This window comes from Thermobia domestica, chromosome 5, assembly GCF_964235325.1.
Source record: "Thermobia domestica chromosome 5, izTheDome1.hap1.1, whole genome shotgun sequence".
NCBI classification, from domain to species: domain Eukaryota; kingdom Metazoa; phylum Arthropoda; class Insecta; order Zygentoma; family Lepismatidae; genus Thermobia; species Thermobia domestica.
Window position 1 is genome coordinate 311,993,042 of NC_137458.1, and position 12,059 is coordinate 312,005,100.

Consider the following 12,059-nt stretch of genomic DNA (forward strand, 5'->3'; position numbering starts at 1 on the left):
AACTCTGACCCTTGAGTCACGTTCTCCTCTTCACTGACTAAAGAATTTACACTTGTAATAAAACAAAGCAGTGAAATTATCACTAATCGGAGTTTGAGTGGGTGTGACCTTTACGATATAAAATGATAAAGTGTTTAGCGTGGCTCGTATTACGATTCATTTCAATTTAATTATCATATATAATTATTTCCTTACTGAATTACAGATACGTTTTAGTGGAAAATAGTATGAAATAGGAGTCTCAAATCAAGGTAAGGTAGGCCAACGTAAAGTGAAAAAAATTGTAAGATTCGATTGTGTCTCGAAAGCCAAGTAGGTCGGTAACACTGTAAGTCCTATTGCTATTATGACAATTACAAATATCAATGTCCAAAAGTGCCTGAAGTTCTTTTTTTTCACTTGGTTAGATATACTCACCTCAGGTAAGTATACAGAAACAAATGAAAAATGAAGAAAAAGGGAAGATTTGAAAGTAAAAGGTAGACAAATTCACTAGTTTTCAGAAGATGCTTTCTACAATACACTGAGCAGAGTGGGCCTGTGGGTCATTGTTGGTCATTAGGTCACGTCCAGTTGACTCGCTACCCACTGACCCACTCACAAATCTTGACCCACGACCCACTGACTCACTCTCTATTTCTGGGCGTAGGAGCGAAACGCCGTACGATCGAAACGGCATACGTTCGAATCTGCGTACGACTGACACAGGCATAGTCTGAAAATAGTTACCTAAACATATGATAGAAATAATAATAATAATAATAATAATAATAATAATAATAATAATAATAATAATAATAATAATAATAATAATAATAATATCTTACAATTAGGCAAAATTAGTTAACAATAATTTTCTTGAAGATGTATAAAGGAGAAGACCGACGTACGATCTAAACTGCGTATGAGGGGCCGCGGTGGCTCAGTGGTAGAGCGTTCACCTCTGGTGCTTGGGGTCCCGGGTTCGATCCCAGCCCCGCCAAGTGAACTTTGTGGTGGATAAACACCGTGTGCGTGGGTTTTCTCGGGGTTCTCCCGTTTCCTCCCACTTTCTTCATTCCACCATTTCATTCATTACTCATCATCACCGTCTCCTTTAGCCTAACCGGCATAACCGTGGGACGTAAAACTCAAAGATTTCATTTCATTTATAGACAAACTGCGTATGACCGAAACGGCATACGATCGAAACGAAGTACGATCGACACTTCATAGGTTTGAGGCTGTTTCGAATATCTCCGTGTCCGGCACCTTGAATGCTCTTCAATCCCGACAAAATGATAATATTGGTATGATACTCTTACAATGTGATAAACGTAAACAATGTATAATAATTATAATAAATCCATATATATAAAATTGAGAATCACTATCTTTGTGACTCTAAATTTCCTGAACCGCCCGACCGATCTCGATCAAATTTTCAACATGGATAAGGTTCACATCTGGGACCGTTCTTATGATTTAAATTTGACGGAGCAACGTAAGGGAAGAGAAGGAGGTGGATATATATATATACAGGGTGCGGCACGTAAAACCGGCCCGTCGTAATATTCTGGTATATTGTGTTTTTGGCATCACTTAAATAATCTACCTTCCTACCAAGAGATGGCGTGTCGAGGTCGGGTCGACTTACGTGACCTGCAGCAGTCACGTGCAGCCGCAGCCAGTGAAACTTGTCGAAACCAGTTGAGAAAAAGGCCTCGTTGTGTTAAGCCGGGTGAGTGTCAGTATGTGATAATGCCGTATTCGATACCCGAGCGTGTTGCCATTGTTGAGGGGTTCATTCTCACTGGATCTTTTGTGAAAACAAAGAATTTGTTTCGGGAGAAATTTCCAGGACGTTCTGTGCCAGCAAAAAGCACCATTCAGGAATTGATTGAAAAATGGCGGTGTACAGGATCGGTTCAAACTGCTCCCAGGAACAGACGACCATCTGTCTGCACACCTGAATTAAAGATGCAGGTGGAGGAGATAATGACAAGAAGTCCTCGAAAGTCAACCAGGAGATTGAGTCAACAGGTTCATGCGAGTGAGAGAAGTTGCAGACGTGTTTTAAGGGGACTGAAGTTAAAACCGTACCGGATAAGTGTTGTGCAAGAACAGAAGGAGCCTGATCTGCAGAAGAGGGTGCATTTCTGTTCATGGCTGTTGAGCAATTTTGCCAGTGGTTTCTTGGATCCACTAATGCTCATCATGAGTGACGAGGCGTGGTTCCACCTGTCTGGGTACGTAAATTCCCAAACCAACCGGTATTGGTCGACAGAAAATCCACACGCAATTCACCAGGTACCCTTGCATGATGAGAAGATTGGTGTTTGGTGTGCCATTTCCGCCACACGCGCTATTGGGGCCATATTCTTTGAGACGACAGTGAACAGTGACGTGTATATGGGAATCCTGGAGGAGTTTTATACACACTTGACCGAAGAGGAGCGTCAGTTATGTTACTTTCAGCAGGACGGTGCAACATGCCACACATCAGCTGCATCATTGTCCCTTGTGCATGAGATGTTTACACCAGAGAGGACAATCAGCAAAGGCTTGTGGCCTCCTCGGTCACCAGACTTGTCCACGTTTGACTTTTACTTATGGGGACTGTTAAAGGGAAGAGTATACGAAACAAATCCACACACAATTGAAGAACTCAAGACCAGGATCCAGGATGTCACCAATAGCATTACAACACAAGAACTGACAAGGATATATATGAATCTCCTCAATCGTGCTCACATGTGTGTTGAAGTGGGCGGAGGACACTTTCAGCACCTGCTGTGAAGGTGAGTAGTCATATTCAATACATTACATTTCATTTATGTGTTGTAGTTAATCATATTCAATACATTACATTTCATTTTATGTGTTCACTTTACGGGCCGGTTTTACGTGCCGCACCCTATATATATATATATATATATATATATATATATATATATATATATATATATATATATATATATATATATATATAAATCAATTTATATAAGACTGAAAGTGACTATTTTTGTAACTTAATAACTCTTGAACTAACCGACCGATCTTCATCAAATTTTCAAGATAGATGAGGTTCGGATCTGGTGACATTTTTTGTAATTTCACTTTAACGGTAGATCCTAGGGGAGGGGGAGGGGGACGTATAAATAAAAACTAATAAAACCTAATAACCTAATGAACCACCCAATCAATCTCAATCAAATTTTCAACACTTATGAGGGGCGGGCGTTGGGTGTTTTTTATCGTTTCAGTTTGACGACCCAACCTAGGGGAGGGGAGGGGGAGATATATGTAAAAAAAAATTAAAATAGAAATGACAGCATTTGTGACTTCATCACTCTTGAACTACCCGACCGATCTCAATCAAATTTTCAACACACATGAGTTTAGGGGCAGAGATTATTTTGATGATGCAACGTAGGGGAGGGGGGCAAGGAGAGAAACTTTAAGATGATCAAAAATGACCGATTTTAGTGTTGAATCCATAGTTTTCGGTGTCAATGAGAGAAACGGTGACACTTTTTGTGCTGTTTCAATGCAAGTTCAGCGCTAATGGTTGAAGAGGGGGAGGGTACAAAGTAGGGGAGAGGGATAAACATTTAAAAATGATCGAAAAGTACTAATATTGGCGTCGAATCCATAGTTTTAAGAGTAGGTGAGATTAACAGTGACAATTCTGATGCCTTGTGCACGAAGCACGGAGAAGGGGGAGGGGAGCTATATATAATAATGATCGAAAATGATCAATATTAGTAACTAATGTATAATTTTCGGGATTATTAAAATGAACAGTGACATTTCCGATCCACTTTAAATCCAAAATCAGCCCTGCCAGTTGGAGGAAGGGGAGAAAGAGAGATATAAAAATGATCGAAAATGGCCACTATCAGTGTCGAATTTATAGTTTTCTGGGTCGCTTAGAGGAACAATGATACTTTCGATCCTGTTTAAATTTAAATTCATCCCCACAACTAAGGGAAGGGGAAGGAAGAGGTATTTAAAAATGATCGAAAATGACGATATTGGCGCTGAATCCACATTTTTTGGGGTCGCTGAGATGACCAGTGACACTTTCGATCCCGTTTAAAACCAAATTCAGCCCACAACTTGGAGGAGGAGGAAGAGATATTTAAAAATGATCTAAAATGATCAATATTAGTGTCGAATCCATGGTTTCTGGGGGCGCCAAGATGATCAATGATCTTTTCGTTGCTGTTTAAATCGATGCCTTAAGAACGGAAACAGCATATTTCACGGGTACTACAACATAAGATACGGAGTTTTGCATTTAAATTTTCATTTAAACTCAGCGAAACGGGTAATATATGCTAATGTAAAGATATAAAGAAAATTTATTATATCTGTATCTGTGTACATTTATTATATGTAAATTAACCCGTTTCGTGTCCTCCAACTGCTGGGGTATATTTCCTTTGTAAGCCTTATTCTTGGGGAAGGACATATATTACGAGCAATCTGAAAATTTATGCTAGGTTTATTTTCTGATCTTATTTTCAGGGAAACATAGTAATAGGAATAAGTAGAATGCTTAGCTAATGTTCTTTAAATAAAGGTCAAAGACAGAGCCATCTAGTTTTGCACTTACGTTAGTTTTCCAAAGTTCTGTGGTTTATACACGATCATGTAATTTACGCATGATCAACATTCATTTAAAGCTTTACTACTCAAAATCAAAAGCATGTTCCTATTTATTTGCAATATATTAAATTGTAATATTCAAATAATCTTATGCACTTCAAATTTCATAAACTAAAATGTTATTACAAAATATTCTTTTTAAAAATATTATGCTAGTTAGAGTATTAGGCACTCTAAGAAAATGTTCCATTAAGAGAATTTCAGTATTTAGTGGAGCATGGCGAAGCGAACCACTTCATGGTTAATCATAGCGTAGGTTGTATGATACTGCAGTACGAAATGCAACGATTAGCAGTCAAAATTAGATCGGAGACGAAATAAGAAGGTACGAAATGATAACAAGTCCTTAAACAATTTTAGTAAGCATATAACACATCAACCTAATTTGGGAGCGGGGGGGGGGTAGATGATCGTTTTTAATAGCCGTGACCCATTTACTCCCATCCCCCACTGTGTCTATACCCCTGTTTCTTGTCCTATATAACCTTGGTGCTGACGAAGAACGAAAATACGAGGCGCATTCGGAAAGTAATCTCCGATTGGTCATTGTGCGTGAAGTAGTGGCGACAGCGCTAACATCTTTGCCCAGACGTGATCGGTAGATCAGTCTGCATCCAGCCATGGTAGACTGAAGGTTGTCTCATCCTTAGTTCAACGTTTGTAGCATCTGAAAATGTGTGCTGCAATAGAAAAACCCGGCAAAAGCCAGCTGCAAGATGTTATACGTTTTCTTGCGGCAAAACAATATTCGATAGTTGCTATTCATCGGGAACTTTGTGCCGTGTATGGACCAAGTGTGATGAGTGAAAGAGTTGTTCGTGAATGGGTTAGTTCGTTTAAAAGTGGACGAATGAACATTCATAACGAAGAGAGGACTGGTAGGCCATCAGTGGTTCACTGTTGAACTCGTTCAGCAGATTGATGGATAAGTTCTTGAAAATCGACGTTTCACAATATCACAGCTTTCCGATATATTTTCACAAGTTTCCAATATCAGCCCTTTGGTGATGATGAGAATCTCAAAGATGCGATCACAGGCTGGCTCAAGGCACTGGCAGGATATTTTTATGTTGATGGAATTTCTAAGCTAGTGCAGAGATATTATAAGTGCTTGAACGTTTACTTAAACTACGTGAAAACATAGAGCAAAGAAGTATTTTCCAGATGTATATAATAAATTATTCTTATTTACTTTGGTGCTTGTTTTTTTAACCAATCGGATGTTACTTTCCGAAAGGCCCTCGTATAAATATATCAATGAATCTACCTTACACCAATTGGGTAGATATAGATGATTCTTCTTACAGTAATCTACCAATAGTTTTGCTTTGAACGCAAACCTACTGTAGACACTAATCCACTCAAACTCTGTTACCCGCCACATAAAAGGTTAATTCACACTTAAGGTTAATTCACACTTAAGGTTAATTCACATAAAATGTGCCGTGCACAGACGCAATCAGTCACACATACCATGCCGTGCCGTGCCATGCAGCTACTGCTTTCTACACCATTTTCCTTGGTTCTGGTCCACTTCGTGTCGCTTCATGTGCTCCGAACAAAGCCGAAAGATCGCGATCGACGAGCCACGATCGGGCTGGCTTTCCTTCAAGGTGGCCTGTTGAGACACGGTACGTCATGTGCGAATTAAGAAAACAATAAATTTCCAGTATCAAAGTCTGGAAAAGAAACTTTGTGGACCACAGCACGCATGGGCATGGCATGGGAACGGCACGTCATGTGTAATTAAAAACCCTATGAATTTCCAATGTCAAAGTCTGGAAAAGAAACTTTGTGGACCACAGCACGCATGGGCATGGCATGGGAACGGCACGTCATGTGCGAATTATGAACCTAATGAATTCCCAATGTCAAACTCTGGAAAGAAACTTTGTGGACCACAGCACGCATGGGCATGGCATGGGAACGGCACGTCATGTGTGAATTAAAAACCCAATGAATTTCCAATGTCTAAGTCTGAAATGAAACTTTGTGGACCACAGCACGCATGGGCATAGCATGGGAACGGCACGTCATGTGTGAATTATAAACCTAATGAATTTCCAATGTCAAAGTCTGAAATGAAACTTTGTGGACCACAGCACGCATAGGCATATCATGGGAACGGCACGTCATGTGTGAATTATAAACCTAATGAATTTCCAATGTCAACGTCTGAAATGAAACTTTGTGGACCACAGCACGCATGGGCATGGCATGGGAACGGCACATCATGTGTGAATTAAAAACCCAATGAATTTCCAATGTCTAAGTCTGAAATGAAACTTTGTGGACCACAGCACGCATAGGCATAGCATGGGAACGGCACGTCATGTGTGAATTATAAACCTAATGAATTTCCAATGTCTAAGTCTGAAATGAAACTTTGTGGACCACAGCACGCATGGGCATAGCATGGGAACGGCACGTCATGTGTGAATTAAAAACCCAATGAATTTCCAATGTCTAAGTCTGAAATGAAACTTTGTGGACCACAGCACGCATAGGCATAGCATGGGAACGGCACGTCATGTGTGAATTATAAACCTAATGAATTTCCAATGTCTAAGTCTGAAATGAAACTTTGTGGACCACAGCACGCATGGGCATAGCATGGGAACGGCACGTCATGTGTGAATTATAAACCGAAAGAATTTCCAATGTCAAAGTCTGGAAAGAAACTTGGTGAAGCACCACACGAACGGGAAACGGTACACTATGTGTAAATTAAATTAACCTTAGAATTGTCTTTGTGATGGTAGTATCCGTCCGGAAAGAATTTATTTACCACTATATCTAATTATATAAATTAATTTATTTTGTCATATCTTTCAATAAACGTTTTTTTTTTTAAATAAATCATACTTACGGAAAACAAGACTTCCAGTAACTACGAAAAATAAACTTTCTGAAGGAAACTCTTCTTCTCCAAAATCTTCGATTTCGCGATTCATGATGCGAAACAAGTTTTCATGAACTGGTGACTAAAGGCAATTTCAATTTCTGCATTTGGAGGCTGACACTGTAAAGGTACAGGATACATAAGTGAACACACTAAATAGTAAATCGTATGGAACAAAGTGAATCACATTAAAATACTAAAAGAAAAACATAACAGTTTTGTAATTAGAATCTATGACAGGGACAAGTTTTGAGGGAAGTAACTGCTAATAATACAAATATTATCATTTCAAACTAAGCAAATAAAATTTACGTGAGGTATTGATTCTTGTATATAACAGTTAGTATATAGACTTATCAGGTACTTTTTATTTCTTTAGTTCAAAGCGATTACATTTGGATCATTACTACTGTGCCCCACGAACCGCCTCTGCTCTATGGTATTTAGGTAGCTTTTTAACTTTGCATTCTTTAATTTTCATTTTACATTTTGGAACGACCTTTGAAAGTTTTGTGTCAGCGTCAGGAACAATGCCTAGAACAACGCGCCACATGACTATGTAACACAGTAAAAATTGGTTGTGTAAATTCAACAAGGTGTTTCTGTGTTACTCGAGTTGTGTTAAATGTTGACATGAGCCTAGTAAACTCCATCGCGCTTAAGTGTGAAATGTTAAAATGGGAGTTATTAAATCGACCACTTGACAGGGTGAGGAAATATTTTAATAGCATACCATTAGTGTTGTTTTGCATTCAGTTGCCAAATAAATATTTCCATTCTGATTAAATAAACATGAATCTTACTGCGAAAATTAAAGTGTGGTATAAATTATTTATAATTGGCTACGAGGAACAAAATGTAATCGGCAACGAAGAGCAGTATAATGAACATAAGAACAACAGATGGCAGCACTTCTATTCATGCAAATGTCAGAAAAGTCACACGCAAAACTATTTTCGTGAAAAATGATAGGAAATATAGTACTCTATTTGTTATCTGGTATAAATATCAAACGAACTGCATAAATCTTTGATCATAACATAAATATAAAAGCTAATCAAATTCCGAATGCAAGTTACTCGATATTTATGATTGGGGTCGCGGTGGCGCAGTTGTAGAGCGTTCACCTCTAGTGTATGGGGTTCTTTGTTCAATCCCAGCTAGCGCCAAGTGAGCTTTCTGGTGGACATACACCGTGTGTATGTGTTTTCTCGGAGTTCTCCCGTTTCCTCCCACTTTCTTCATTTCATTCATTTCTTTTCATCACCGTCTTCTTTAGCCTAGCAGGCATAATCGTGGGACGTAAAACTTAAAGATTTCAATTCATTTCATTTCGATATTTATGATATTCTGAAAAGACAATATCCACGCTTAAACTTATAGTGTAGGTATATCTATCTGATGCACAAGATTTTTGAGGCTCAGTCATTGTTCTTAGGAAATGAAGGTTTCGTTAACACAAGAAATATGAGTGTCTCCTATCTAACCGCCAGCCCAACACTGGGTTGAACAATAGTATCATAGCCTTCATTTGTTACCGACTCATTTCAATCGATATTGATATACTGATGTCAAAAAAAGAAACTATACTGTGAACTAATTAAAACAGGACTACTACAACTGTAAGTTTTGATATGTCCCTCAAGGATTTTTTTTTTTTTTTTTTTTTGAACGTATAAAAGAGCATGAGTGACTGTTAAGAGGGGCAAAATCTTCACTAAAATACAATTAAAATGCAACAATCATTTGTGGGTAAGTGGATTTTAGTATAGTCTCTCCTTCAGTACCAATTCAGGGGCGTCATTTGGGTAGGGTAGGGGTGGCAATTGCTTTCACTCTGAGTTCGAAAAGAACATGTTTGTTAATCAACTGTACACTAATCTATATATATAAAAAATAAACACTTTGTTAGTGACTTAATAACTCCTGAACCACTCAACCGATCTCAATCAAATTTTCAACAGAGATGAGGTTCCTGACTAGGATGGCTTTTATGATTTCACCTTGACTGTGCAACTTACGGGAGGGGAAGAGCGAATATTACAAAATGAGCGACAGTAAAAGACATTAGTGTCGAATCCATAGTTTTCGGGATCGTTGAGATGAACAGTAACACTGTCGATGCCGTTTAAATCCAAATTTACCCCTTGTATCCAAAACGAATCGCATTCTCCCCGTGTGAAGAACGGGTATTCTGTTAGTGTATTAATAAAAAAGGGGTGAACTACTTGTGTCAGTGGGCAATTTCCTCCTCCCCTTCCTGGTAAAGTGTGAAGTGACGCTACTGCACCGAGACTATATGAGATAAAGACTTAGAGAGCTTAACGTGGGACTCGAACCACATGAGCACCCACCGAGACTGGATTTTATGTGTTGTAGTTATTTTTAAGGAACTGCACCAATTTTCAATTAAAATTACTGCGTTACTATGTGAAACCTGTATGTATTTGTTTTAAGAGAGTTCTGAGTATAACATGCCTTACTTTTTTCCTCTCTAAAAAGTCGAAAATTCTTTCGGCAAGTACTGACAAACATTAAAAAAGAAATCTTTCCGTATATCACGAGGGGTCAAATTCCAAATAAAACATTAGGGATCAAAGACAGCAACGTATCTTAATTTTTTAGGGGGGCAAGCATTAATATAACATTTGGGCTCCCTAGAAGAGGTTGTTTTTTGCCCTCCCTCAAAATTAGAAAATAGGCCCCTCCTTTCCATCTTTCACTTACTGTTTGTGGCCGCTGGAGCCTGTGGGCCCTCCACCACACCCCTGGGTTGGTTCCATATCTGACAAATTAATTAAGGGGTCAATATTGACAAATCTCAAAGCCATACGAATAAATATTATTTCTAGGGCCGCTAACAGTAGACATTTTTTACTGAAATGGGCCCACGACTCATTTTTGTTTTATTTACCTTTTGTTTGCTGTTTTGTTTATGTAATATAGTGAACCTGTTTTATGCGTCATTTATAATTTCATGTTCGTATCGTATATGGATTAAGAAAATTTTGTCTTAAAGTGGCCTCCCTCGAACGGTGGAGAGCTTCTCTGAGGGAGAGGGCAATTGCCCGTCCTGCTCTCCCACAAGTTACGACCCTGATCAAAGAGATACCCACCCATGCTGTAAGTTTTGTTTAAATCCTATTGAACTAGTGTAAATAATGCAGTGACTCAAGTAACCAAAATGGTATTCCCGGCGTTGCTCATGCTTAAAACAGTCTTGGGACAGAAGCATTTTATGGTTGACAAAATAGTTGATTTCAATTAATCGAATTTTCATCTTTAATTCAACTACAATTTTGCGGTGACTAATTTTATTGAATTTAACCAACCAATAGTCACCGTACGAGACCAACGTTTATTTGTGCTGGTTAAGTTGAAAACGGGTTGTCAATTTGGTTGCTTTTCCGGTGAAAATTGGTTCGTTGGAAACCTACTGCAGCAAAGTGGACGCCATCAATGTATCAGCACCAGTGGCGTATTTACGATTTTGTTTCGCGGGGGCTTTGCCTGAAAATGTGAAAATTCTGCAAGATATTTCATATACTTTACTATAATAAGTAAGATATCAGGAGGGGCTTAAGTCGGGAAGCCCCCTCCTAAATACGCCACTGATCAGCACAATTGAAAAATTGTGATTATCACCAAAAAAAAAAAAAAAAACCTTAGTCACCACTAATTTGCTTACTTGTGTACTTGGCTTTTTAGCTGTTAAAATTAGGTAATATTTTTTTTTTCTAGGTGAAACTTCACATAATTTCTAACATTTTGGCCCTACTTCAAAAAACACTATCCACCTCTGTGCTATATTGTCAGTTAAGAGGAGAAATTGATAATAATGGTACTAATAATGAAATTGGAAAAGGCGTCAAACTACGATAGTGCTCGCTATATAAAAGTAAAATATTGTTTAAACGTACCTGCTAATGAAAGCAAAAGTTGTAAAAGTAGCGCTACACTTCACACATTCAAATGCCCTTGGCTGGTAATTGGCTCATATCTAAGGAAATCGTCAAGCTATCCGAAACAACATGCATGACTTTCTCTTTCATATGTAATAGCTGGCAGGACTTCATGAGGAGATACGTTGTGAATCATTGTTGTCACACAACAGCCGATAAACTCTTATCAGCAATGTCCTAGTATTTGGAGGCAAAAAGAAAGAAATAACTTACATTAGTCTTGTCAGTTGGTGTACATTTATTCTACGTATGTTTCTTTCACGTGTTTATGCAGTTAGTTTAATCTTTATTAATACCAGGTAATTTTGCACAACAGCCGGTGCGCGGTAGGGGTCTGCACGGGCCGGAATATATAATGTGAGGCCCGACCCGAGTCCGAAATATGATTTCGCATTTAGGTCCAAGCCTGGCCCGAGCTTGTGTGACAATCACATGAGCCCGAAATAAACTAAAATTACAGAAACTTAATTATTAACACAAAATTGTTTTTATTTGCATCAGTTAAATATTTAATTTGGCAGTTGTACTTTAAAAGTTCTCCA

General features: G+C 38.4%; 1 protein-coding gene across 1 annotated transcript in view; it reads right to left on the reverse strand.

Moving 5' to 3' along the window:
• LOC145684961 (putative ammonium transporter 1) overlaps window positions 1–11,633 on the reverse strand; it is a 174,935-nt gene extending 163,302 nt beyond the window's left edge. Inside the window, exons 1-2 of the mRNA XM_081757311.1 lie at window positions 11,476–11,633; window positions 7,523–7,675 (exon numbers count right to left, since the gene is read on the reverse strand). Coding sequence (XP_081613437.1) covers window positions 7,523–7,607 — 85 coding nt within the window. The 5' untranslated portion in view covers window positions 7,608–7,675; window positions 11,476–11,633. The remainder of the gene's footprint in view (window positions 1–7,522; window positions 7,676–11,475) is intronic.
• Window positions 11,634–12,059: the final 426 nt, after the last annotated feature.